This window comes from Camelus dromedarius, chromosome 10 (genome assembly GCF_036321535.1).
Source record: "Camelus dromedarius isolate mCamDro1 chromosome 10, mCamDro1.pat, whole genome shotgun sequence".
In the NCBI taxonomy this organism is placed as follows: domain Eukaryota; kingdom Metazoa; phylum Chordata; class Mammalia; order Artiodactyla; family Camelidae; genus Camelus; species Camelus dromedarius.
Window position 1 is genome coordinate 72,532,338 of NC_087445.1, and position 27,799 is coordinate 72,560,136.

Below are 27,799 nucleotides of genomic sequence, written 5' to 3' on the forward strand. Positions count from 1 at the left end.
GGTTGAGTGGTGCAGTGAGGGACAAACAAAAGGAGGCGCCGGAGGGGCGCAGTGGCCGGCGGCGGGACGGAGCGGCAGGGGCTCGGTGCTGCCGGCTTGGGCGGCCCTGCGCGGCGAGCCCAGGTGAGTGGGTGGGGTGGGGAAGGGGGCGCGAACTGTCACCTCTCGAAATCTACTCTTGTACGACCTGGCCAGCTGCCCGGCCCTAGGCGCCCTGGGCAACTGGGGCTCTGCTTTCCGGGGCCGGCTCTCTGGGGGCCTTTTGCGGCAGCTCAGTTCGGCCTACCTCAGGATTTCCCATCCCCCGGGTCACCGAGACCCCACCCTCTCCCCTGTGCCGCGGCGCGCGAGCCCCCTCCCAGGCACCCTAGTGCCTCCCTGCGCTCTACAGCCCGGGAGTTTCCGCCTCGGCTCCCCCAGGTCCCCTTGTCATCCCCTGGGTTGCCCCAGATCCTCATCCCTCCACACACACACACACACACTGCACCCGTCCTAGAGTTTCCACCTCTGAGCTCTCCTTGGCAGCTTTTTTCCGTCTTTAAAGAATTCCCCTGCTCTCTTACCCTGGGCTCCTGGCCCCCTCCTCTTCCCTTGAACCCCTCCCTCCTCTTGATCCGGCGGGAACAGTGCCCTGAGTTGGGGACAGATCCCTGGCTAGGCTTTTGGGGCCTGTCTGGGCTGGGGTTCCTGGGAAGCTGGGTGGAACGTCTGAGGACCCGGATCCTGCCTGTGCTCTGTGCATCCAGATGGGCCTGAGAGCCAGATCTGATGAGGTCCGGGCTGGAGATCCAGCAAAGTTGGCTCCCAAGCTGAAGGAGAATAGTTACTGGCTCTAGAGGTTCATGATGATTCTGCTCCTTTTGTTGACTGCTTCTTTCCCTTGGTCTGGACTGGAGTGCACCAAGATTGGGCTGGTTCTTAGCTGATGCAACTGCTGCCTTTTTTGGGAAGGAGGAGAGATGGTTGAGGGGTGGCCGGCAACCTCCTCCTGTTGGGGACTTGGCTGGAAGGGTGGGGCCATCCCTTGGTGACCACATTCCCCTGACGGCTCTTCCCCTGCCTATCCCCGGAAGCCTTATGAGGTGCAAGGATGAGAAGGGAGAGAGCTTGGTGAGGGAAGGGGAATTTGGGTCTAAATCGTGGAGAAAGGATTTGGGGGAGCTGAAAGGCTCCCAAGGGCCTCCCCCACCTTTTCCATTAGGAGTACCTTTTACCCCTGCTGAACTGTATCCTGCCCTCTGAGCAGACAGACTGGCAGACAGACAGACTGGAGTCAGGAGGAGGAAGTCTGATGTTGGTGATCCTTCCTGTGGAGGGGCTGGGGGAGTGAGAGTTTGTTCAGAGGGACTGGGCAGTGCCTATGGCTCAGTCACACTGGCATTGCCTTCGTGAAGGTCAAGTCTTTCTCTGGCTCACAAGGGGAGGCAAGGACAGGTGACTTGTGCTCGCAGACTGGCTTTTGGAGAGGTGCTATGGCATGAATGACTGGCCCCTGCCGCCTTGTTGTCCAGTTTCAGAGATTCTTCAGGGTTAGCGCTAATGCCCCTCTGCCTTCCAGGGGCTGTGGGGCACAGAGCAAGGGCCCAAGAAACATTTCTGACTTTGCCCTGAACTCAGCCAGATGCTTTTGTACTCCATCCCCTGGTCACACCCACTAGGAAGCAATTTCCTCTGCATAGTTTGCATGGCCTTTCTGGAGATTGTGGGCTCCTGAAGACTGCCCCAGGAGGTCACAACCTGGGGAGCTGGCTGGGCCTTGGGTTGCTGCCTGGCTTGGCCTTGACCTAGCCTGTAAGAGTCAGAGGGAAGGAATCAGCTTGGTTCCTGATTCCCTCTCCTGAGAGTGGAGGTGATTCCAGATTTTCACAGGCTGATGGTCTAAGGTCTCATGGAGAGTCAGGTGGGTTGAATGCAGGGCCCTAAAGCCCAGGACACCATCTCTCTATCCCTTAACTCATTGATTCATTGATTCATTCATTCATTGAATCATCCTTTAGTAAGTAAGTGCCAGGTCTGGGCCAAGAATGGTACTAGGAGACCACGATCCCTGGCTACAGTCTGGGAGGAGAGGCAGACAGGAAAACATTGATACGGTGACCAGTGTAATACTAGAAATATTACAGAGGCAGCTCAGGGGAAGGCGGCATTTGCTGTGGGTGAAAATGTAGGGGGTGGTCAGTGTGTGTTTCCTAGAAGAGAAAGAATTAGAAGAATCAGTGCCAGTGAGTCCAGAGGCCTGAATTCTTGGCCTACCTCTGTCACAGGCAAGTGACTGGACTTCCCAGCCTCAGTGGGTGTCCCTCTCCTTGTCAAGGAGGGTGAGGGGTGGTAGTGAAGGCTGGCTCCAAGGCTTCTGTGCCTTTATAGCCCCAGGGGCTTCAGTGCCCAGTTGCCATCACCCTGTATGGGAGTGCCAGCTTATTGACTGTCTCCCTGGAAGGCTGGAGACCATCCTCTGCCTCTTTCCTCCCAGCACAGTGCCTGGCACTGAGTAGGTGCGATAAATGCTCAGTGTTAATAAATGGCCAGAAGGCTCCACAATACCCCTGTCTGTGCAGCCTCTCCCCACCCCTCCGCCCCCTCTTCCTGCTAACTCCTCCTTATCCTTCGGCCACACTCCCAGCTCCCAGCTGCTTTAGATGCTTCCCCTACCCTATTGTAGTCTGATTGCACATCTCTTCCCACCTTCCCAACTGGTCTTGTTCGCTCTTGTAAACAGTGCTGAGCAGAGAGCTTGGCACGTAGTAGACGCTCACTGAATGCTTCTTGACTATAGATGGTGGTTGGATTTTGTGTTTAAGTCAAAGTCATGTGTCTGGGCTGAGGCTGTGTCTCTGCCTGGATCCAGCTTACCCCACGGTAGCTCACCTCTTGCCCCTTTCCACCTCCAGCCCTACATCCAGCCACGCTGAATCACTCAGCGTTCTCTGTCCTGTTCTCTCCCCTCCGGGCAAACATGTGCTTTTCCTTCTGCCTGGAATGCTCTTTTTCGAGCTCCCACTCTTTCCCAGGAATCAGCTCAGACAACACCTTCTCTTGGGAGAAGACCCCACTAGTCTAGGTCTAGGACTTCTTCCATGTTCCCAGAGGTTCCAGATGCCCCCCAGCAGAGTCCCAGGCTCTCAAGCACCAGTTCTAGTTGTTGACTTGGCATCTTCCCAGTAGACTGTCTGATTCTCTCTTGTCACCCTAGTCCCCAGCCCAGGCCTGGCACCGAGCAGGCACTCCGAAACTGCTGGCAGCACAGCAGGTCACAATGATAGTCACACGCATCCCTGCTGACAGTAGCTCTTGCTTCCTCGTAGGGAGGCAGCTTCCATGGAGCAAAAGGAATGCCAGGACCCTGCCCAGACAGACGTGGGCCAGCCTCAGCACCGACAGCCAACACGCAGATAGCAGAGCCGTCCACGGGGTAAGGACTGGGCCCTCTCCCTTCAAGCCAGCCACGGCCTTCGGGCAGGTGCCTTCCCCAGCCTGGTTGGCAGAGGGCAGTGTCCCTGTCTCTGCAACCCTTTGCTCTTCTCACTGTAAGTCCAGGGCTTCTAGGGCAGAGCTGGCGGAAGGCAGAAGTCTTCCTCCTTCTCCTGACTCAGTGACCACTGAGTAGCATGTGGCCGCTGTACTCTTCGAATGCCCGTGTTAACTTGCATCGTGAACCCCTGGTTTTTGTCAGTCTGGCTTGTTATTAATGCCGTCTCGTGACCACATTTCCCAAGGCATTTTCCATGGAACATCAGTTTCTTCGGTCACAGTGGTCAGGTAACTCCAGGAGCAGTAACTTGCCCTGGTCCTTGCTGTAGGACTCCTAAGCCTTGAAGAGCTTCTCAGAACTCAGTGAAGTAAACATAATGAGTCTCTGAGAGGGAGCTAGCAAGTCATGTTTCCCTGCACTTTTGTGATCGTGTGACGTCTTTGGGAACAGGGCTTCCTTGGCCTACGCTTTGGGAAATGGTTCCAAAAGGCAGGAGCGTGCACTGGTTAGGACCCAAACTATGTAGTCAGATCTGCATTTGCGTCCCAGCCGTCATGTGCTCTACAAGTGATTGTGGGTCAGTCACTGTATCTCTGAGCTTCAGTTTTTCTCATCTGTAAAAGGGATAATATTAGCACCTTGCTTCCCTTTAGGGAGGCAAAATCTTCAGTTTTGAAGGTTAAATATGTTGATGTGAGAAGGGAGCACGGTGTATCCTGGAACGTGTTCCCTCATCATAGCAAGTATGTATATGGACTGCTTTATCATGTGTGAAACTTATCACAGTGATCCCTTGTCAGTGATCCCTTTGGTCATTCAAGGAGGCTCATGCAGTGCCTTGATCCCCATTTACAGATGTGGAAACTAAGGTGCAGAGGGAGGAAGCAGTTTGCTCAAACTTATCCAGAAGGAAGGCAGGGTTGTGGGATGTGAACCAGACCCTGGAATCCTGGGCTTGGGTCCTCTGTTCTGTGTCCAAGGGCTCCCTGCGTCCACCTCCCACCTCAGCTTTTTGTTAAGGAAGGCCTGGCCCTCCCCAGCCTGGATTTTAGAAGAAATAGTACTCTTTTTTTTTTCCTTTTTCTGTAATTAGCAACAAAATTACATGCTCATTACATGTTTTTATAATGTTTTTATTTTAATGTCATGTAGAAAGTGAAAGTCTCTCATGATCCCCTTCTCCAGAGATGTGAATGAGGAGGGATAGACTTGTCCATGTATGCTCTTACTATTGGCTTCTTTTTCTAGAATCAAGTCCCATGAGAGCTGCTGGTTTGCAGCTTGCTCTTGTTTCATTTAGTGGTCCGCCCGGACCTCTTTGCCGGGCAAGGGCAGAGCCGCAGGTGAGTCCTGTCAGAAGGTCCCAGCACTCTCCTGTTCCCCCACACACACTGCGCCCCTGCCTCAGCATTCTGGGGTTTTTGAGCTGTTTGTTGGGGCATTTACAGCAGCAGAGGCGGGTGGGAAGTGCCTGGTGTGTGATTTTGTTGACTCTCCTGTTTATTGGGACAAGGTCAGCCAACCCCAGCCCTGCCCTGTGGGAGTTTCCTGTTGGTTTTGAGAAACTCTGCCACTACCCCCACCAAGAGTGGAGGCCTGTGCTGAGGTCTCTGTGGCCCGCGGTGAGCAGGAAGCAGCAGGTCCTACTTATCTGAGATCACGAATTCCTCCTCTGTGCCAGGGGTGGCTGGAGGAGTAGCACGGGCCAGCCCCAGAAGTTTTGGCCTCCAGGTTTGGCATTTGGCCTCCTCTGCCTGCCTGAGGCAGGGCCCACCGTATTATATCGGCCTGATCTGGCTGTGACTCAGTTTACCCCAGCTGTCCCTGTGGAAGCCTGTCTTGGTCCCCCCAAGACACTCCTCTCAGGTTTTAGCCTTGAGGGTGAGCAGGCAAGGAAAAGGCCAGGAGGCTTCCCTGTGATTGGGGTCTAAAGATGCTCCAATGGGATGTAGACATGCCCTCAGGACGGGTTTCAGCAGGAGGGATCTCAGGCCTGGCGGTCTTGTTTTGTGGAGCCCGGAGAGCGCGGTTTGGCAGGGCCGCCCTGGGAGTAGGGTCTGTGCAGAGATGGCCCCTCAGCTGGCGGTGCTCTTGGTGTACTGTCCCGACCCTCTCCCTCACCCCCTTTCTTTTCTTCCTCCTAGTCTTTCCCTGGAGTCTCTTTTTCCTTCTCACACAGGATGCTTCTGGCAGGAGCCCCAGAGCCAGCCTCTGGGTTGGTGATGCTCTGCTCTGCTCGCCTCCCCCCAGCCGCAGAGCCTCATGTCCTGTGGTCCGAGCCCAGGCGGCGTGCTGGGTCACTGTGTGGTTCACCATCTGACCCACCAGAGTCTCCTGGGGGAAATCGGGCCACGTTTTACAGGCAAGGAGACCAGGGCTCGAGTCACGAGGCCTCTTGCCCAAAGTTGTACAACCGAGGGGGCCAAGTCAGGGCTTGAACCCGCGTCTGTTTGCCTTGGCAGCCTGTGCTCCTTCCGCCCCACCTTCCATTTTCTTTTTCTCTGGGTTCTCGGACTTGGGGGTGTTTCAGAGCCACCCAGGAGCTTGTTCAAAATACTGATTCCCTTGGACCCATCCTCAAAGTCCTGCAGAGTCAGAGTTGGGGACTGGGCCCAGGAATCTGCACTTTGAAGACACTCCCCAGGCCGTCGTGAGGCTGGGAGCCTGCAGACCATGTTGGCAAACGCTGCCCAGGGCACCTCTATCAGCCCTGGTCCCCACCTCCAGCTGCCGCCAGCCCTGCCACTCTTGATGTGGAAGCCGGGCTGAGCTCCCTCAGGCCCGGATTGTAACGACTTCCCAGTATGTGTGGGGCTGAGGTTTCTAGAACGGCTTTTACTCCCAGCCACAGACATTTCCTGCTCTCTTTCCCGATGCGTTTCTGCTGCATCTCATCTCACATCTTGTAGTAAGTTCTATGTTTAACCGTCTCTTGAGGACTTAAAACCTCAAAATTAAATAGACACTGAGATGTAGCCTCATGCCTGGAGTGACATTCCACCAGAGTGGAAGTGGCTGTAAATTTCCACGGCTCTCACATGCCACCTGGACACCCACCCTCAGAGGCACCACTGCCAAACTCATGCCCCTTGACAGAGGACCTCGTGGGGTAGCGCAGTGATCTCCATGTCACCTCTCGCAGCTGGCACCCTGGGTCAGGATCCCTGGGGGCAGCCCCACTCCAGCCCAGAGAGCAGGCCAAAAGGCAACTTACCTTCAGCCAGGCCCCCTTGGTCCTGGTCCCCTGAGATCATAGCAGAAGATGCGTCTGCAGCCTCCCTTGGCTTCTCCTGCCCACATTTTGTACCCTTTCTAGGAAGGTGGTGCTAGTGTTCAGAGCAGATCAAGTCCTGCCTTCAAGGCCCCTCTGCTCCCATGGGCCCAGACCCAACACCTGGCTTCAAGGCCCAAACTCAGAACTGGGCTCCCTTCCAGAGTTTCCTAAACCTCTACCTGAGAGACTGGAAGCATCTGAGTATGGCCTGCTTGGGTTCCCCACAGAGACTTTGATTCCATGTGCCCCTTGGGAGAAGGGGATCTTGTCCTAGGAAGCAGTTCCAGAGTTCTGGGTGCCCAGGTAGGCCCAGGAGACCTGCTTGCCTTTGAGACAGATGGGCACATTAGAAAGGCTGACTGGGGTGATCTTTCCCACTGTCTTATAGCTGTGTGGCCTTGGGCAGGTCAGTCAACCTCTCTGGGCCTCAGATTTCATACCCATGAGGGAACTGATGAAACCTGCCATAGTAATTACAGCAGCTAACATTACAGCGTCTTACTGCTAGCAGGCCCTGTGCCAAAAGCTTTCTATGGACTGCCTGGTTCAGTCCTCACCACCGCCCTACTAGGAAGACTTATTAGCCAGTTTATAGATGAGGACACCAGAGCTCTGGGAGGCAAAGTGACTTTCCCAAGGTCACATGCTGGTGAGGTGGAGAGCCACTGTACTGTTTCCGTGGAGATTGGGAGCTGAGGCCCAGGACGTGCTAGCCCACCGGCCATGTCGTTGACCGGGAGCTCTAGGGGTGGCGGAGGGAAGGTCTGAGCCTCAGGCCTGGCCTGCCGTCTCTGCATGCGTGGCCCAGTGCAGGAAGCCCCAGGTGGGTGTCCTTCACCTGTCACCCTTCACCCTGGGAGGCCACCGCACCCTTGCAAGTTTGCATGAGGACCAACCTGTTTGCGAGGCCCAGCCTACATGTCGAGCAGTTTGGAACTGAAACTTGTTCTCTTTCCCCTCCCACCCCAGACTGTCTCCCCTCTTTTCCCGGAAAGCGAGGGTGTGCCCTTCTATACAGGGTGAATGCCGAGCCAGGCGGCGCCCCCAGCCCGCAGCTGCTGACTCACCCCAGCTGGGTGTGGGGACCTTGAGGGCAGCGCCTGCTCTGGGGCTGGTGGGGGCCGAGTACACCAGATGATAAGTGAGCCTCTCCTCCCCCCTCCTGTACTGGGACCAGAGGCAGCCCCAGGGCGCTGACCTCAGAGCAGATTCACAGGCCCTGAGCCCTCCAGGGGACAGGGCCGGTGACCCAGTGTCTTCCTTAGGCCTCTTAGGAATGGCCCTTTCCCACTCCCTTCCCTGGGAGTGTTGGAGGGGCAGCCTCCCAAAGTGTGGTCCTAGGAGGGGCGAGGGGCACCAGGCTCCTGCCTCCTCTCCCTCCTGCTTGGGAAGTTTTCCCAGCCTCTTGGGGCTTTAACAAAAAGCTCTCTATGCCCTGTTTACCCGCAGCCTGGCCTGCCTGCCACGACTCAGGTGTGAAAGCCAAATCTCTACAGGCCACTGGGGGGTGGGGGTGGGGGGGTGGAACGTGTGTGGGCGGCCGCTCCCCGGCCGGAGGGGCAGCTGGTCCTTTCTTTGACTCCCTTCCCCGTCTGCAGGGAGCATCAGGAGGAAATCAGCAACGTGGACCAGGCTTGACACCTTGGGGGTGGTTCTGCAAGCAGGTCGCCTGCTCTGTCTCTGCCCTGGCCTGGAGTCCTGAGCCTGGGCTCCAGAAGTTCAAGGCCCTCTAGTGTGGTCTCCAAGTCCTGGGAGGTCCTGGGGACCTCTGGGAAGTCTGGTCTGTGCTTGGAGGTGTTGGTGCCTGCGGCTCAGCCCTCTCCTGGGCTTTAGCCCCCACTAATTCTGGGAGGGTGTTCTGCCCCGGCAGGTGGGTGGGGGTAGCTGTAGCTCACTTCCTCTGTGCCAGGCAATGGGTTGTCCCATAATATGTGCATTACGTTATTTTTAGTTCTCACTATAAGCCTCTGAGGTGGATACTGTAATCCCAGTTATAGTTGAGGAACCTGAGGCTCAGGGAAGAAAAGTCATTCGTCCTGGGGTCTGAGCTCACCCACCCTGAGGCATTGTTTCCCTGCGCCCTGTCGAAGTATGTGGTTACCTAAGCAGGGCAGGCAGGGGCGGGCTAACCTTTTTTTTTTTTTTTTTTTTATAGTAGATGGCTTCTTGTAAACTTTTTTACAATCTTCAGAAACCACAGGGTGAGGAAGGCCCTTTGTTTTTTCCCCAAGTATTTTTTTCTACTTATAAAAGTATCAAATTTAAGTACCAAATACTGGAAACATCAAGTATTCTTCCTTTTATGACTGGCTTCTTTTACATACCGTATATTTTATATACTGGTCAGCATCTTTTAAAAAAATATTACTTAATATGTCTTGGACATCTTTTGGGTCACTATATACAGATCTGAGGTAAGTAGTATTGTTCTTATCTTAAAGTTGCAAAAATAGAGGCTTAGGCTAAATAATTTGCCTGGTGTCATGGAATTATTTTATGACAGAGCTAGATTTGAACCTGCATCTCTCCAACTCCAAAGCTATTGCTTATCACACTCCCCGAGATCCACCTGCTGCTGCAAGGGGAATGGGGCTGTCTGGGCTTCCTGTCTGACCTGCTGGGGACAGGGATGCCCTGGCCCTGCTGCAGGAACCTGGTCCCGCTTCTCTGCACCTGTGTGTGCTGCACACTGGGGAGGGTCTGGCTGCATTCTACCCACTTCTGCATCTCCCCGGGGGGCAGGACAGGCCCAGGTAGGGGTGGTGCTGGGTTCTGCAGTATCCTCAGAGGCCACAGGTGCCGCTGCGCCAGGAAGGAGCAGGCCAGTTGGAAGGAAGAGCTGAGTCCGCTGGCCTGGCAGTTGTCCAGTAGCTGCTGCCTCCAGCTGAGCCCGGCAGGTGTGAGGACCACAAAGAGAACCAGCCAGGAGGGGCAGAAACAGATGACTGTTTTGGTAAATTTTGTATGAAATATTTTAAGCACACATGACAGTGTAAAACTAGAATAGATATCTTTGTACCCGTGACTCAGCTTTGTCAGACCTTAATGTTTTACAGTAATTGCTTCAGTCAGACAGACAGACACACACACACACACTCTCTCTCTCTCTCTCTTTTTCTCTCTCTCAAACGCTCTTGAAGCCTCTTCCCCAATCCTGTTTTCTTCTCTCTCTAGATGAAATTATCATCTTGATTTTGAGGTTCTCCATGCATGTTTTTATACCTTCACTATACTTGGATACATGCATTAGAGAAAGCTTTATATAATGTGTGTATTATTCTGTAGCTTGTTTTTTGGTTCAGCATTCTTTTGGGGTCTGTCCATGTTGATACGTGTAGCTAAAGTTCATTAACCTCCTTTCCCTTAGCATTTCACTCTATGATGAGAGCACTTTATCCTTTCTCCTGTTGGATATTTAGGTTGTTGATTTTTTGCTATTAGAAACAACTCTTCAGTGATCAGTCTTGTCCCTGGCTTCACATGTGTGTGTAAAACAACTCTTTAAGATCTTTAACTAAGAGGGAAATTGCTGGACTGGAGGATACATCCATTCCATCTCCTCATCTAAGAATTCAACGTTTTTGCCAATCGCAGGGGAGTGAAATGCATGTGATTGTTTTAATTTGCATTCCCTGATCATTAATGAGATTAAGAATTATACATGAATTTTCATTTGTATTTTTTTCCATGTGTAGTCCATTCATATATTTTGCCATTTTTTTCCTACTGGGTTGTCTTTTTCATACATTTGTGGGAGTTCTGTGTTTATTCTGGATATTAATCCTTTGGTGGTTCCAAACATTGCAAATATGTCCTCCAAGTATGTGGGTTCTTTTCACTTGTTTACTCTTCTGTCCTGTGATGTGCATACATTTTAACTTTAATGTGATCAATACATCAAGGACTTGTACTCTTTGTGATAAGCAGTCCTTCCCTGTCTTAAAGACATTACGATGGTCTCTTAGATTTTTCTTTAAACTTTTTCAAGTTTGGCTCTAGGTCTTTAATTCATTTATTTTCATGTAAGGAGGTGGATGGGGCTGTGTTTTTTTCATGTGAGTAACTGAGCTAGCTGCATTTGTGGACACCCAGTCTTCCCCCCAACCTGCAAAGCCAACACGATCACGTCTAGGTTTCCAGAAATTGCGGGGTCTGTTTGTAGAGTCGCTTTTCTTGTCCTGTGGTCCATCTATCTACCCCTCCATCCACACCACAGGAGCTGCATTCCTAGATCTTTATAAGTAGTCTCCCCTTCCACCTTATTCTTCCAAATTTTTTTCAGACACATGTCTAAGTTCTTGCAGAAAGCTAACTCTGTCACAGTTTCTTTACCTACCTTTTGCATTTGATACACTCTGGACATTTTCTCATGTCATCAAGTGTTCTGTTCTGACATGTTTTCATTATTTCATAGTACTCCATTATCTGATCATTTAATAGGTATTTAACCAATCACACAGTAACAGGCATCTGGGTTGTTTCCAGTTTTCCTGGGGTATAAATAACACTGTGATGAATGTTCCTGTAACTGAACCTTTGTCCTAGAGTCTTTCCCTGACAATTGCCTTCCTCCCTCCTACCACCTTTCCTTCCTGACTCAGCCCAGTTCAGCAAACCTTCACCTTCTGTGTTGTGGGCTCTGCACAGGGACTGGGATGAATTTGGAGTGGTCCCTGTCCTGTGGGGCTCCCAGCCTTCCCCCTTCCCCAACCCCTCAGTGGTCTCATGCCATGAACTTTACCTGGGTGCAGCCAGGGTGAACCCTGCCTCACTGGCAGGCATTAAGCCCTGACTTCTAGGAGGGCATAGTCTCTTAAAGCGATGCATCAGTTCTGGAAGGAGAATTATTTAGACTGAGCACAGAGGACAGCAGGGTACATGGCCTTTGTGTCTTTCTCATCCGCCTCGATTGCAACCCTTTAATCTTTCATCCTCTGTTCAGGAGCCTCTACAAATTCTCCATCTGCTGGGGCAGACACCTGACCTGACCCGACTGCCCATCGCCCCCCTGAGATTGCCCTCTGAGAGCCACAAGAGAACACGCGACCTCTCTACCCAAGGTCCAGGTTTTTTCTTTCTTTTCTTTTAGACTCTATTTAAAATTCTAAACTCTTTTCAATCACAAAGATGATGCATGCAGGTAAAAAAAATTAGTTTCCTTTCATCCTGCCTCTTATTCCCAGTCTGAGAAGGAGCCCTTCCCCACGGCACAGCGAGGTTGGTCAAGGTTTATCAACATGGGATTGTATTTATTATTCTGGATCTCGCTTTTTTCCAAAGTGGCATTGCATACAGAGCTACTTTATTCCTCTGAAAAGGCCTCCTCCTTGCATTCTAGTGGCTTCTTTAATAGACCAAGATCTGCTTACTGCCAGCTTCCTGTGTGCTGGGCCCCACCTAACCCTGTCCCTTTGCCAGGTGTCAGGGCAGGTACTTTTCCTTCTTCCATTTCCTTCCTTTGTGCTCTGATTCTGTGCTCTTTTCATCCGTCCATCGATTGTATTGAAGTCAGGATTAGGTCCGTGTCTGTTTTAGCCCCATTCCACAGATGAGGGAACTGAGACTCAGGGAGGTGGTCACCTGCCCAGCGTCACTCTGTTACTGAGTGGCAGAGCCCAGGCTGGCCTGGCAGGCCCTCTGCCTTTAGGCTCACATCACACCGCTCCTTGCTCTCCACCTGCCCGGGGTCCCCCACACAGGCTGTCTGGGACGCCTCATTTCTGTGCCTTTTTTTTTTTTGCTTTTTAGTACCAAACTTTTTTTTTTTTTAGTTTAAGTATAGTCAGTTTACAATGTTGTGTCACTTTCTGGTGTACAACACACCTATGACTTCTTGATAGTCCTGAGAGCTTGGCAGGGCATCCGTTTCCATGCACATTTTATGGATGGGGAAACCAAGTCCTGGCTCCTGGACGGCCCCTCTCCCTGCCTGTTGGCTGTAGGCAGGGACAGCCAGGACCAAGGTGTGTCTGTGGTGGTATCAGTGGGAAGGGAAGTGTCAGGGTGGACAGAGACCTGGATCACCTACACGCCCCTTTGTTCCTTGAATACCTTATATAAAATGTGGGTACGTCCATGGCAGATTCCCTGCTCCCTTCCAGGCAGGGAAACAGGCCCTGGGAGAGCAGCCCTTCCACACCTCTGATAGGGGAAGTACTGACTGTGGAGGTCTCTGCTCAGGGAGGGGATGAATGCATCTCCTGCAAAGGGCACTTTCTGTAACTGGGGGGAAAAGCCTCACTCCCTTGAATCTGCTCCTTTTCCCTTCTGGTGCTTTCCTGACCACCCCCAGGTGTGCCCCAGGGGCAGCTGTCTGGTGGGATCTGCTCCATCTGAATAGGCCTCTGAAAGTGCTGTTTGTCTGAGCTCCATCCCAGATCTGGATTTGAAGGTGGCCTCTAATCACTGACAGGCAGTGTGAAGTTGGGCATCTGACTTCTCTCCCCGAGCCCCAGTTTCCCTAGCTGTAAAATGGGCATGAGGAATATTATTCAGTCTAGCAAAGGAAGGACAGTCTGATACCTGCTACAACATGGATGAACCTGGAGGACATTATGTTAAGTGAAAGAAGCCAGTCACAAAAGGATAAATGTTGTATGATTCCACTTATATGAGGTATCTAGCGTAGTCAAATTCGTAGAGAACAGAAAGGGGAATGGTGGTTGCCAGGGGCAGGAGTAGGGGTTGGGGAGTCAGTGTTCAGTAGGGACAGTTTCAGCTTTGCAAGATGACAAGAGTTCTGGAGGGGGAAACACGTGCCTAGCTTTCACGAGGGCCTGGATTCAATCCCCGGTACCTCCATTAAAAAAATAAATAAACCTAATTACTACCCCCCCCAAAAAAAAGAGTTCTGGAGATGGATGGTGGTGATGGTTGCACAAGATGAGTGTACTTAATGCCACCGAATTATACACCCTAAAAATGGTTAAAACAGTAAATTTTATGTTACGTGTGTTTTACTGCAATAAAAGTTTTGAGAAAAAAGGAAAGGGTGCCAAAGCGGTGTGCGCCTCCTGGGCTTGTGAGGATTCTGGGCTGGGCCCTCAGCTGTCGGTCTCAGAATGGAACGGGGAGCTGTTTCAGCTGTGGGTGTTCAGTCACCTTGAGTCACCAGCTCCTGGGCAGGTCCCTGCACTGACACTCCCTTCCTGAGGGGGATCCTGCGCCTCCCCCAGGGCCCTCAGGGTTGGGCAGGAGCAGTGAGGGGGCCCAAAGCCCAGCCTCAGCTTCCTCCCTCTGCCCCAGGCCAGCCCACATCCACCTGAAACTGGGGCCCCACCTGCCACCCCCAGCCATGCTCTTTCCTGCACCCACTTCTTCCCTGTTCCCCTTCTTGATACTTTTATTGAGCACCTGCTGTGTGCCGTAGACCTTTGTCCTCCAGCAGTATCTGGTCTTCTCACCCAGGATGAGGATAGATGACACCAGCCAAAACTGCCTGCCGCCCCTCTCTGCACTAAGCACTTTAGAAGCGTGGAATTTCCATGGACTCTTCCCGGCAGCCTTGTGAGGTATCTGCCTGTTTTATTTGCGAAGAACCTGAGGCTGAGAGCCAGTGAGGACTTTGCCTGAGGCCAAGGCCACGGCAGCGCCCCAGCCTGCACACAGGTCTCTGTGCTTCTCAGCTGCTGGCTCCCTACCTCCCCGACCACCTGGCCGTCTCCTCTTGGGGGCCAGTCATGGGGCAGGCACCTGGTCCCTGGCACCCTGGGGGCTAAAGCCTGGGCTTTGGTGCCTGCGCCTTCTTTCCAGATTCCCCCAAATGCTATCAGAGGGGCAGTGACTTGTCCAGAGTCCCACAGTGAGTTGGTGGCAGAGCTGAGACAGAAACACAGTGCAGCTAGAGGGTGGACACCCCTCCACCCTGAGACAGATCCTTCACACGAGGCCGGGCCTATGCTGGACTCTAGCCCTGCCCTTCTGAGCTGTGTGACCTGGGCTCCTGGCTCTGTCCCTGCTTCCTCCACACGGTGGAATGGGCACAGCCCGGGGCTGACAAGGCACCTTAGGGACCAGGACAGGACCGTCCCCTCCATGAAGCCCTTCTCAGCAGGGAGGTGGCATCCGTCTCTTGTGTTGTAGCCACAGCTGCCCCCTGCCCTGACTCGGGTCCAGTTATTTGGACCTTCCTCTGTCTCTCCTACCCCTCCCCACATGTTCACACTGGACCGAGAGGCCCCTAAGGCAGGAGACACACCTTGGTCACTTTTATTGCCCACAGAGGACTGAGCCAAGGGCTGAACGGAGAGAGTTCAGAATGTGCTTCGGGACAGGTGTTGGGGGAAGAACCAGATGTACTGGAGTGGACGGACCGTCTCCTATCTCGGAGCCTTAGGCCCCTCCCCTGTGACAGAGCTGTGGACACTTCCCACCTCAGTACCCAAGGGACTTGGGAAGGCAGCGTAAGCAAAGCCGCAGGATAGCAGGGCCCAGAGGCAGCTCCGCACTGAGAGCCTGGGTGTTCTGCAGGAGGCTGACACACCCACTCTCCCTCCGAAACAGTGAGGTTGCAACCACATCCTGCCTGGTCATAAACTGTCCCCACCCCCAGCATCTGGCATCCTGCCCTGGCGGTCTCATCCTGGATCCAGGGGCGGGCTGTTGCACACCCTCAGGCCCTTGGGCCCGGCCCCTCCTCCCTTCCGGTCCACAGTCTTTGGGCGCCTGCCTGGATGTGGACTCAGGGAGCTGGGAAGGGAGTGATGAGTGTTGGGGAGTCTTTCAGATGGGGGCCGGCTGTGTGATTCAGCAGGCCCTCCCCTGGACGGCCACTTTCCCAGGAGTGTGGGTGGTGCGAGGAGCCAGCTGGTCATTAGAGGCCGGGACCTTCCTGTGGGGCAGATAGTCACCCCGGCCTGTGAGTCCTGGCCTCACCAGGAGGGCTGACCCCTGGGCTGGAGCCACTGGCCCAGGACGGGTGGTGGTGTCTGCTGGCCCCGCAGTGACCTGAGCTCTGGGAACCTGGAGGTGGGGGCAGGGAAGCTGGACTCCTGGGCTCAGTCTCTTGGCACTGCCTGTGTGTGAGGCCTTGAGCAGGTGAACAGTGAGCCCGCACAGCGGTGAGGACCTGAGTGGGGCAGTGGAGGGACAGGCCTGGGTTTGGTCTCCTCTCTGTCCTGAGTAGTAGAGTGACGTTGGGCAGGTGATTTCACTTCCCTGTGCCTTAGTTCTCCCATCTGTGAAATGGGGCCAAAGATAGACCCTGCATCCCAGCATCAGAGGGCCCCCATGAGGCAGATTCCATGGTAAGGGCTAGCCCAGTGCCTGGCACACGTCCATCTGTTCAGCACCCCAATTCCCTCACAGGGTCCAGGTTTGCTTTCCTCCTGTCCTCACCCATCCCAGTGTGCCTGAGAAAGATGGGATGGGAAGTATTTGGTGTTTGTGGGAGGCCCTGTTTTACGAAGGGTTTGTTACTGTTGTCATTATTAGTATTATCAGTAATCAAAGTAAGGTGGCCTAGTCTCATAACCTGGGAGCTCTTGTTCCTCTCCCAAGAGCAACAGACCCATTTGTCAAAACACAGGTATTTAAACCTTGGTTTAAAAATCTGGACTCTAGATTAGAAAATAGGGAGTAAAAAGTAAAATCACTGGTTTTAAAAAGTAGACATAAAAAAGACTGGAAGTTTATCATTTATTGAAAAGTTAACAGTGGGTGACTGGGCGGTCTTCTTACAGGGGACTTTTTTTTCTTGGCCTTAATGCTTTTTTATATCTTCCCAAGTGTTGTCCAGTGAACACCTAGTACCTTTCCCGTCCATTGCAGTCTCACAAGCCACGTGTTACAGGAGTAACGTGTCACAGCAGGGTGCTCACAGACAGCCCAAGGACAGGACTTCCTCCCACGTTTATTTCGCTGCACACCTGTGTCCCTGGCTGCATTTCCTGACTGTGGCCCCTTAGCCAGTGTTTCCCAAACTTGGCCAATCGTTAGCATCATTGAAGTCAGGTGTTAAATACTCAGATTCCCAGGCTCTACCCAAGACCTGCCGAATTGAACTCTCCAGGGAGAGAATCTGCTGCTGCTGTTTTAAAAATCTTTACACACACAGGAACATACACAGCCAGAGATTATTTTACATTAAAGTGTCAATGTGATCATGTCATCCAGCTTGGGGTGGAGGACAGCCCTGTTTCCTTGTCCTCTCTGCTCAATCCCTCCCCCAGGCACCTGTCATTGCACCCAGTGTGTGTGTGTGTGTGTGTGTGTGTGTGTGTGTGTGTGTGTGTGTGTCCTTCCCAACCCCCCGCCCCAGAATTGTACAAGGACGAACCTACATGCACACGCATGGGATTTCTTAAACTTCCCTATTTGTTTTACAAAAGTGAGTTCACTTTTTTCCATTTTTTCAGTTTTCTTAGGTAGAATTGTTACAATTTGACTGCACATAAGCAATATATTGCATGTAAATACGTATACACAATATACTGCATGTATTTTTTAAAATTTACGTATATGTACTGTTAATTGTTTCTAAGAACATTTAGAGCTTTAGCTTTTTAAACTTACATAGTTATCAAAGGAATAAAGCCAACCACAAAATAAGAATTAATTAAAAAACATACATACACCCTGCTATTAACAGCAACATTATTTATAATTGCCAAGATATGGAAGCATCCTTAGTGCACATCAATAGATGAATGGATAAAGAAGATGCAGCATATATATGTGATGGAATACAACTCACCCATAAGAAAGAAGGATATTTTCCATTTGCGGTCCTTCATTCACTTTTTTTTTCACTTCAAAAGCCAGAATTTTATAACTGGCATAGACATTTTCATTGCATCAAAAACAACAAAATACCTAGAAATAAACTTAACCAAGGAAGTTACCTATACTCTGAAAACTAAAACACTGATGAAGGAAATTGAAGATGATACAAAGAAATGGAAAGATATCTTGTGCTCTTGGACTGGAAGAATCAACATTATCAAAATGGCCGTGCTACCCAAAGCAACCTACAGACCCAGTGCAACCCCTGTCAAAATACAAAAGTGAGTTCATATTAAGCCCCCTCTTTTGCATTTGGCTTTTCTCACACTTTGAATAAATCTCTTCAGATCATGGAAGGAACATCATGGCAGCTAGTTCCAGGTGAATTGGAAGTTTTCAACTGGCTCCTCTGGGCATTCTGATCATTAATAGGATGGGGTCTAGACAGGAATTCTGGAATCCTGCTGGGATGGGGGATCCCTGTGAGGCTGCTTCAGCGATCTGTCAGCATGGGCCTGGACCTCAGTGCTCAGCCTTCCTATCTGTGAAATGGGGAGGCTGCCTGCCTTCCTTGTGTGGCTTCCCTGCACTTGATGCCCACGTGGTCTCTGGAGAAGGGCCGATCTGTGGGCTGCCCCATGAGTGGCAAGGCTGTGACTCCCAGCTAGACTTGAGGTTGAATTTTGGACAGTGAGTCCACTGTCTCCTTCCCCTGACCCCCGGGTCCCAGAAAGCCAGGCCACCCTGAGCTAATCCCCTCCTGTGGGTCCCTTTCAGGTTGAACCATGATTCCAGTGACAGAGCTCCGCTACTTTGCGGACACACAGCCAGCATACCGGATCCTGAAGCCGTGGTGGGACGTGTTCACAGACTATATCTCCATTGTCATGCTGATGATCGCGGTCTTTGGGGGCACGCTGCAGGTCACCCAGGACAAGATGATCTGCCTGCCATGTAAGTGGGTCACCAAGGACTCCTGCAACGACTCGTTCCGGGGCTGGGCATCTCCTGGCCCAGAGCCCACCTATCCCAACTCCACGATCCTGTCGACCCCTGATGGCAGCCCCACGGGCATCAAGTATGACCTGGACCGGCACCAGTACAACTACGTTGATGCTGTGTGCTACGAGAACCGCCTGCACTGGTTCGCCAAGTACTTCCCCTACCTGGTGCTTCTGCACACGCTCATCTTCCTGGCCTGCAGCAACTTCTGGTTCAAGTTCCCACGCACCAGCTCGAAGCTGGAGCACTTTGTGTCCATCCTGCTCAAGTGCTTTGACTCGCCCTGGACCACGCGGGCCCTGTCAGAGACGGTGGTGGAAGAGAGTGACCCCAAGCCGGCCTTTAGCAAGATGAACGGCTCCATGGACAAGAAATCGTCGACGGTCAGTGAGGACGTGGAGGCCACTGTGCCCATGCTGCAGCGGACCAAGTCTCGGATCGAGCAGGGCATCGTGGACCGCTCGGAGACGGGCGTGCTGGACAAGAAGGAGGGGGAGCAGGCCAAGGCGCTGTTTGAGAAGGTGAAGAAGTTTCGGACTCACGTGGAGGAGGGGGACATCGTGTACCGCCTCTACATGCGGCAGACCATCATCAAGGTGATCAAGTTCATCCTCATCATCTGCTACACCGTCTACTACGTGCATAACATCAAGTTCGACGTGGACTGCACCGTGGACATCGAGAGCCTAACGGGCTACCGCACCTACCGGTGCGCCCACCCGTTGGCCACGCTCTTCAAGATCCTGGCGTCCTTCTACATCAGCCTGGTCATCTTCTACGGCCTCATCTGCATGTACACGCTCTGGTGGATGCTGCGGCGCTCCCTCAAGAAGTACTCGTTCGAGTCGATCCGCGAGGAGAGCAGCTACAGCGACATCCCCGACGTCAAGAACGACTTCGCCTTCATGCTGCACCTCATCGACCAGTACGACCCGCTCTACTCCAAGCGCTTCGCCGTCTTCCTGTCGGAGGTCAGCGAGAACAAGCTGCGGCAGCTGAACCTCAACAACGAGTGGACGCTGGACAAGCTGCGGCAGCGGCTCACCAAGAACGCGCAGGACAAGCTGGAGCTGCACCTGTTCATGCTCAGTGGCATCCCTGACACTGTGTTCGACCTGGTGGAGCTGGAGGTGCTGAAGCTGGAGCTGATCCCAGATGTGACCATCCCGCCCAGCATCGCGCAGCTCACTGGCCTCAAGGAGCTGTGGCTGTACCACACGGCCGCCAAAATCGAGGCGCCAGCCCTGGCCTTCCTGCGCGAGAACCTGCGGGCGCTGCACATCAAGTTCACGGACATCAAAGAGATCCCGCTGTGGATCTACAGCCTGAAGACGCTGGAGGAGCTGCACCTGACAGGCAACCTGAGCGCTGAGAACAACCGCTACATCGTCATTGACGGGCTGCGCGAGCTCAAGCGGCTCAAGGTGCTGCGGCTCAAGAGCAACCTGAGCAAGCTGCCGCAGGTGGTCACGGACGTGGGCGTGCACCTGCAGAAGCTGTCCATCAACAACGAGGGCACCAAGCTCATCGTCCTCAACAGCCTCAAGAAGATGGCGAACCTGACGGAGCTGGAGCTGATCCGCTGCGACCTGGAGCGCATCCCCCACTCCATCTTCAGCCTCCACAACCTGCAGGAGATCGACCTCAAGGACAACAACCTCAAGACCATCGAGGAGATCATCAGCTTCCAGCACCTGCATCGCCTCACCTGCCTTAAGCTGTGGTACAACCACATCGCCTACATCCCCATCCAGATCGGCAACCTCACCAACCTCGAGCGCCTCTACCTGAACCGCAACAAGATCGAGAAGATCCCCACCCAGCTCTTCTACTGCCGCAAGCTGCGCTACTTGGACCTCAGCCACAACAACCTGACCTTCCTCCCCGCCGACATCGGGCTCCTGCAGAACCTCCAGAACCTGGCTGTCACGGCCAACCGGGTGAGTGCTCGGGAGGCCCAGTGTCTTAGGACGGCCCCAAGTTGCTCCCGAGTTCGGAGTCTTCACCCGTGGTTCCCAGAACCATCCGGGAGGAGCTGGTTGAAAATACAGATTCCCAGGCGCTGGCCCTGATTCTGCTGAATTGGTATCTGTGGGGTTGGGAGCCTGTCTTTGCCACAGAATGCTGTAGCCTTCTCCCGCCGGGGGGATGGTGTGGTCAGGCAGGGCCTGTCCCTGAGATGGCCTTAGGCAGGGATGTGCATAGACAGGAGGTCCAAGGCCCTCCCTTCTCTCTGGGTTGTGTTGTGGGAGGTGCGACTTAGAGGGCCTGGAGCTTGCGGTGTCTCCCTCAGCTTGTCATGGACCAGATTTGGAGCCAAGGGGCCTGTCTGGGTCCACCAGGGACAGAAACTCTGTGGGTTGCCAGTATAAATCCCAGTGCCATTCACACCCCCTCCCCTCTGCGTTTTGGGGCTGGTGGAGGTCAGAGTTGGGCTTAGTTGGGGCTGGCTTGTCACCACCTGCCTTTCTGGAGAGGAAATTGTGCAAACCTTTGTGGGCCTGCAGTGCTAGAGGCCACTCCCTGGAGACACCCTGAGACCTTTGACGGCTCCTGTGGGCCAGCCCCTTGCCTGTCCGGGGAAGCCTGCCACCCAAGGAAGCAGGTATACGGGGGTTGAGGTCAGGGTGCTCCTGTGGCTTTGTGGTCTGGCCACTGCCATGGTAACAAAACCTCAGCCACTGGGGGGAACCTCCCCTTGCCCTGCCCACCCCTGCTGGGGACCTGCAGGGAGGCTGACATTGAAAAGAACATCTTCCTGGTCCCCACTCTGGGTGGAAACCCTCTCTCAGTGAGGTGGGTGGTTTCACGTGGACACGCTTGCAGTGAGACAGGGTGGTGGGAGCCCACAGCCAGCAGCTGGGACGCTGAGAGGGAGATCTGATTCAGCCACCACTTCGGCGCCTCTGTTACAGGCAGCAGCATGAAGTGGCCCTGTGGATTTATAGAACTTGCTCTGTGTCCACCCTGTGCTAGGCACGTGGCTCCCGGCATCCTGTCCTCCCAATGGGAGCTCTCTACAGCAGCCTCAGACACGGAGGCAAGCAGCCCCTGAAATGCCCCCGCCCCAGGAGAGACATGCCTTCTCTAGCATCATTTAGATGGTATGGGCACCCCAGACCTCTGACTCCTAGAAATCCCCCTCCCCTCTTCCCTAAGCCTCTCTCCCTGCAAACCAGCCTGTCTCCATATATCAGAGATTGTGACAAATCCTGTTTGTCTCCCCCAAATCATGGCTGTGCGCATGTATGAGAATGTACAGGTGTGAAGGTCAGATCCCAGGTTGCTTCGCTTTGGAGAATCTGCCCCCCAGGGCCTAGGACAGGCCCTCTCTAATCAGGAACATTGGAATCCTGGGGAGAAGCGCCTTTTGGGGAGTACCAAACAAACACAACCCCTGCTTTAGCATGTAGAGGGGGACCAAGTGACCCCTGGAGCACAGTGTGGGGCCGAACTGCCCCTGGAGTTGGTCAGACTTGGGCATCCCAGGACCCCTTGTGATGCCTGCCCTGTCCCGGGAGATGTACACCCATCAGGTCTTGGTGGGCCCTCCCACCGGTGGTGGGTGTGGCTGGCCTCCAGGCAGCTCCCGGACCTGTCCCCAACCCTGGACTCCTCACCCCAAGCATGCCTATTAGGTCATGCCTTTGGCTAAGGTCACCCCTCGGGAAGAGCCTGGCGGCAGGCATGCTGTCCCAAGGAAGGAGACCCTCTGACACCCAGTTCACCACCCTGCTTACTCACGTCCTGTCCCCGCCCCCTGGAAGGCCAGAGGCCTTTGTAGGGAAAAAAGTTCACTTGGGCCAATCCTAGTCTGGCTCCTCCTTTTGAGCTGGAGCCCTCCTCCTTCCTCCCTCTGGGCCCGATGTTTCCCTGTGACCCACTCTGGGCCACGTGCGGGTAGACAGGGAGGCGTGAGCCGCTGTTCTCTGAGGTTTAAACCCATGCTAATGAATATCTTGATGAGTGGACATATTCATTCGTCCATTTGTTCAGATTTTCATTCATCCATTTATTTGGGGAATGTTTCTTTTTTTTTCCTTATACATATTTTTATTGAAGTATAGTTGATTTACAATGTTGGGTTAGTTTTTGACATACAGTATAGCGATTCAGTTACACATGTATATATATTCTTGATTTGGTGAGTGTTTTTTGAGCACTCCTAGTGTGGAGCAAGGAGCCAGGGGCAGAGGAACAGAGAAGGCCCCTGGCTGCCCTTCCTGAGCTCACCTATCGCAGGGAAAGACAAGAAACCCGCAGTTAGCACAGTGGACAAGACTGTGCTGCGGCACAAGGCCCCTGGGCGCACAGAGGCGTGGCCTCAACCCAGACTTAACCTGGGGCAGGCGGGCCTCCTGGAGGAGGGGACATTGCACCTGGCCCTGAAGGACGAGGAGGAGTTAGCCAGGTAAAGAGGAAGGGGAGAGTCTAGTAGGTTCTGTCCTCAAGGAGCTGAAAGCTGGCAGGGGAGGAGCTGAGTGTGAGCTGAGCCCCTGGAATTTGGACTTTCTGTGTCAGGGCTCAGGAGCATCCTGTTCCTCCCACTTGGTTTCACATGGCTTTTTTTTTTTTTTTTTTTTTTTTGAAGTATAGTCAGTTTACAGTGTTGTGTCAATTTCTGGTGTACAGCATGTTTCAGTCATACGTATACATACATACATTCCTTTCCATATTCGATTTTATTATATATTACTACGAGATACTGAATATAGTTCCCTGTGCTGTACGGTAGAAACTCGTTTATCTCTTTCATATAGTAGTTAATATCTGCAAATCTGTCTCATGTCCCTTCCCTCTATGTCCTGACGACAAGGACCTTGGCTCTTTTTGTTCAGTGCCTGACGTGGAGCAGGGCGTTCACTGAATTCCCATTGACTGAGCGACGATGGAACGTGCTGGCTTGGAATTTAGGGAGCTCGCTCTTGCTATAGCACGAGGGAGTGGGGGCAGGGCAAGGTGAGAGGTCAGGAGCTGACAGGTGTCAGCTGTCAGTAGGGGGTGAGGCCTGGATGGTCAAAGGCCACCGGGGATGGGGAGATAGGGGCCAATCTGGGGGAGACTTTGGAGGTAGAATCACAGAACAGGGCAGGATTGGGTTGGGGGAGAGGAAATCTGAGGTGACTGAGGTTTGCCCCTTGGCTGCCTGGGTAGCTGGAGGGTCATTGAGGCAGGACATGGGACAAGGCAGAGGTTTTCTGAGGGGAGAGGGTAGGTCCCATGTGGAGTGTCTGGGACCCCTGGGACATCTGAGGGACCAGGTTGAGTTAGCCTGACCTCAAGGAGTTGTCCCCCCAGGGCTCATGGATGAAGATAGGCCCTTGATGAGATCACTGGGGAGAGGACGGAGGGATGGGGGAGTCTGGCTCGAGCCTTTGGGACGGATGGTGAAACAGCACAGCCCGTGGGGGAGTCAGGTGGAGGAGAACAGATGCAGGTCCAGTGGATTAGGAGGGACTGTTAGTGCCTCTGGCCGGATGGTTTCCAGGGTGGGCAGGGGCAGGAGTCGGGCCACGGGGGAGCTGTTGAGGTCCCGGAGGAGGTGGGAGAGGGTGGGATTGGGGCGATAAGAAACGACTTCATGTCTTCAACGAATGAGCACACCTCAGAAAGGACGGGTCCAAGGGACAGGAGCGGCCAGGGTGGGCACTAAACCACTGAAGGCACCTTCTCTTCTCTCCGTGCAGCCTGGAGACAGCTCACTGGAGGGGGCGTGTCAGGGAGAGAGCTCCGATGTGAACCCAAGCTCTGCCATCACTGGTCGAGTCTTTCCTGCTCCCTGGCCACTGTCTGTGTCCTCGGAGGAGGCCAGTGTTGGGTAGAGTGGGGTCTCTGGGAGGCTCTGGCCCTTCAGTCCTGCCAGAGCCCACCTCCCATCTGCCCCCATCTTTGAGTCCCTGACCTTGGCCTTGCTGACCTGGAAGCCACCTCTGCCCCATTCCTGACTGCTGGGCACAACAGTAGCGGATGTGGAGGCCCAGGTCAGGAGTCTCCCTCATGGCATGGCCTCTGCCCAGCCTCGGGCTCCTCAGCAGGAAAATGGGGATGGAGACAGAGCAAGCTCAGAGAGGTTACTGTACAGTCTCCTTGTCACCTTCACATGGGATCGGGGCTCAAGTCTCCTGCCTCCTGCCCTGCTGGCAGGGTCCCTCCTGCCCATCGTATCTGAGGGAGGCCGTTTTAGGACAAACGGTAAGAGCTCAGTAAGAGCTCGTGTCTGTGGCTGATTGCTCACGGGGGCGGGGGAAGAAGCCAGCATTCCTGGGGCTCTTCCTGTGTGAGACACAGCAGGCCCCATCCAGACTCCACTGATGGGTCCAGTCGTGTGGACTGTCAGAGCTTGGGCTATTGAACCAGGTTCAGATCCTGGCTCCACCACTTTCCAGCTGTGACGCTCTAGGCGGGCCAGCTCCTTCAGTTACCCATCTGTAAAATGGAAAGAGTGTTGACAAGCACTTACAAGTGGTTCTGAGGGTTCAGTGAGTTAACAGTATCCGTGCTCGGAGCAAGCCTGCCCTGCGGTAAGCAGCGTGTGAGTGTTGCCCATTGCTCAGAAGGAAGGGACTCCGGTCAATACTGGGCTCCCTGTGCCCGTGACAGATAAGAAACCTGAGGCCCAGGGAGGGGAGCTGACAGCTGGGAGCCTGACCCCCAACGTCAGGCTCTGCCCGGTTCTCAGCAACAGTTGAGGGTATGGAATTTTCTCGGCGTGCCGCTCTACTTTCATAAATTGTTCTTAAGCCAGGCAGGACCTGGCTCCTGCTGAGCCCTGAGTGGTGGAGGAGGGGGCTGGAGTTGGTAGTAGCTGCCGAGTGTAACTGTAGCATGACTTCTTTGTCACTGGAAGCCCCAGCCCTGCCCTCTCAGAGGCCACAGTCTAGGGGTGACAAGCAGTTTCACCATGGAGGGAGCAGTGCTATTGTGGGGACAGGGCACCATAGATTACCCAGGCAGTCAGGGAAGGCTTCCTAGAGGAAGTGGCTGCAGAGCTGCGATCTAAAGTACAGGGGTAAGTTAGCCAGACTTGGGCCCGATTGTCTTGGGTAGCCGGAATGGGCATCAGAGAAGGTACTGGTGCCCAGGGGAGGGAAGCCTGGGGCCCAGAGGCCCGGGTCTGAGCTGCACCCGCCTCACTCCGCCCTCTGCTTCTCCCTTCTAGATCGAGGCACTGCCCCCGGAGCTCTTCCAGTGCCGGAAGCTGCGGGCCCTGCACCTGGGCAACAACGTGCTGCAGTCGCTGCCCTCGCGGGTGGGCGAGCTGACCAGCCTGACGCAGATCGAGCTGCGGGGGAACCGGCTGGAGTGCCTGCCCGTGGAGCTGGGCGAGTGCCCTCTGCTCAAGCGCAGCGGCCTGGTGGTGGAGGAGGACCTGTTTAACACTCTGCCGCCCGAGGTGAAGGAGCGGCTGTGGAGGGCCGACAAGGAGCAGGCCTGAGCGCTGGTGGGCACCCAGCATGGGCGTCCCGGAGCGGCCAGCAGCGGGACCACTGAGGAGTCCTCAGGCCCAAGGACCCAGGAACCCCGGTTACAACCAGCCTCTCAGCCAGGGCGGGAACCTGGGGCCGAATGTGAGCTGAGCCGGGTCGACAGGACAGTACCCGAGGGGCTGGCCCCTCTGCTCCGGAGACTCCTGTCCCCCAGGGCAGGTGCCTGTGGGGGAGATCAGAGACCTGTAGTCTGTCTAGGAGCGCAGTATTTGGACAATCGGCCTCTTCCTTGGGGCCAAGTCTGCCCCACAGGCTGAGCCGATGCCAGAGGTCCAGGGACACCTACTTAGTTCTTGGTATTTATTTTCTCCACCTCCCGCCCCCTCCCTCCAGATAACTTACACATTCCCAAGAAAGTTCAGCTCAGATGGGGGGTTTTTAAGGAAGGGCGGGCTCTGTTTCCCTTTTCCTTTTTTTGGTGATGCCGCCAGCATTGAATGCCCACCCAGACTTGAGTAGAGCAGTCCAGGGTGAACCAGTTATGGGATGGTCACCCCAGAGGTGCCAGGCAGGGCTCTGGTGGCCCAGCCAGTGGGAAAGCAGGCCACCAGGTAGAAAGGCCAGGACTGGGCTTTGCCTCACCATTTTTTTTTTTTTTCAGTAAAAAGAAAAACATTTTTAAAGCTTTGAAAATTGATGGTTTGGGTATTAAAAAGAAAAAACGTTAAAAAAAAAAAAAAGAGGACACTAAAGGCCAGTGAGCTGGGGTCTCAGGGCGGGACAACAGTTCCCCTTGAGCAGATCAGCAAGACACTGAATTGTGTTTCCTTCCCCCGGGGTGCAGGCTGCAGGATGTCCTCCGAATCTGGTGTGACCTTGGTCTAGGAGTCTGTTTGTTCCTCTCCTCTCCTAGGGCGGGGGTTGTTTTGTTTTGTTTTGTTTTGTTTTTGGTGTCTTGTTTTCTTTCTCCTCCATGTATCTTGGCAGGCTCTCATTTCTGTGGCTGTTGGCCAAAGAGAATGTTCTGGAGCTGCCAAGAAGGAGGAGACTCGGGTTGGCCAATCCCCGGATGAACGGTGCTCCATCCTCCCCCGTACCTCGTCACAGTGTTAAGGAGCCGAGAGGAGCCACTTCACCTGGACTCTGCTTTCTCACCTCATATGTCATCATGTGTCATGAGTTTGCCCAATGCCAGCCACTACTAGCCTCAGCTGCTGACGTCAGCCCTGTCACCACCTGGTCCTTGAGAACAGACATTTGGAGGCCGGGCTCGGGTGGGGAAGTTGCAGCTGGGAGACAGGTCCCCAAGTCCTGGTTCCAGTTTCTGTCCCAGGTGCCTGGCACACACAGCCGACTCAGCGCCTGGTGGCGGGAAGCCAGCTCACTTTAGATCAGTCACCGGGGTCCCCACCTTAGAAGGGTCCCCGCCTTAGATCAAACCCTTGGACACTAAGGCACGTTTTAGCGTCTCGTCTTAATGATTATGTCCATTTGTCCATTTGTGTTCTCTTTGTTGCGTCATTGGATGTAATCCTCAGAAATAATGCACACTAGCCTCTGACAACCATGAAGCAATCCGTTACACGTGGGTCTGAACTTGTAGACTCGGTTCAAATATCAAATAAATCTATAACAGAAAGTAGCCTTTGGAGGTCTCCATGTTGTCCTGTCAGCTCTCTGAGGCTCATTTGGCCCCATGGACTAGTTTGTGGAGTGACCATTTATCGGGCACTTAGAAGATGATTAACTCTGCTCCTCTGCCTGCCCTTTGAAACCATAAGCTCTCCTGGGGGCAGGTACCGGATCCCACACCCAGCACGTTCTCTGCCGGCCAGAGGTCTAGGGTTTGGACCCTTGGGAGTTTTGAAGGGAAGGCGGGGAGGGCACTGGAATGAGACCCAA

At 53.8% G+C, this 27,799-nt stretch overlaps 1 protein-coding gene across 6 annotated transcripts; it reads left to right on the plus strand.

Annotated features, from left to right (window-relative positions):
- LRRC8A (leucine rich repeat containing 8 VRAC subunit A) lies at positions 1–27,539 on the plus strand. 6 transcript variants are annotated; one of them, XM_064490584.1, is made up of 5 exons: positions 1–123; positions 3,306–3,412; positions 11,689–11,806; positions 18,246–20,410; positions 25,630–27,539. In XM_064490584.1, exons 4-5 carry the CDS (start codon positions 18,254–18,256, stop codon positions 25,903–25,905), a joined length of 2,433 nt encoding a protein of 810 aa, XP_064346654.1. In that variant the 5' UTR covers positions 1–123; positions 3,306–3,412; positions 11,689–11,806; positions 18,246–18,253; the 3' UTR covers positions 25,906–27,539. The 6 variants fall into 6 exon arrangements, with proteins under 6 accessions (XP_064346654.1, XP_064346652.1, XP_010982551.1 ...); XM_064490582.1 differs by lacking the exon at positions 11,689–11,806 and adding an exon at positions 17,358–17,749; XM_010984249.3 differs by lacking the exon at positions 11,689–11,806.
- The last annotated feature ends 260 nt before the right edge of the window (positions 27,540–27,799 follow it).

Coding starts and splice junctions, on each gene's coding strand:
- LRRC8A (XM_064490584.1), top strand. CDS start 18,254: ATGATTCCAGTGACAGAGCTCCGCTACTTTGCGGACACACAGCCAGCA. Junction 20,411..25,629: donor TGGCTGTCACGGCCAACCGG/GTGAGTGCTCGG, acceptor TCTCCCTTCTAG/ATCGAGGCACTGCCCCCGGA.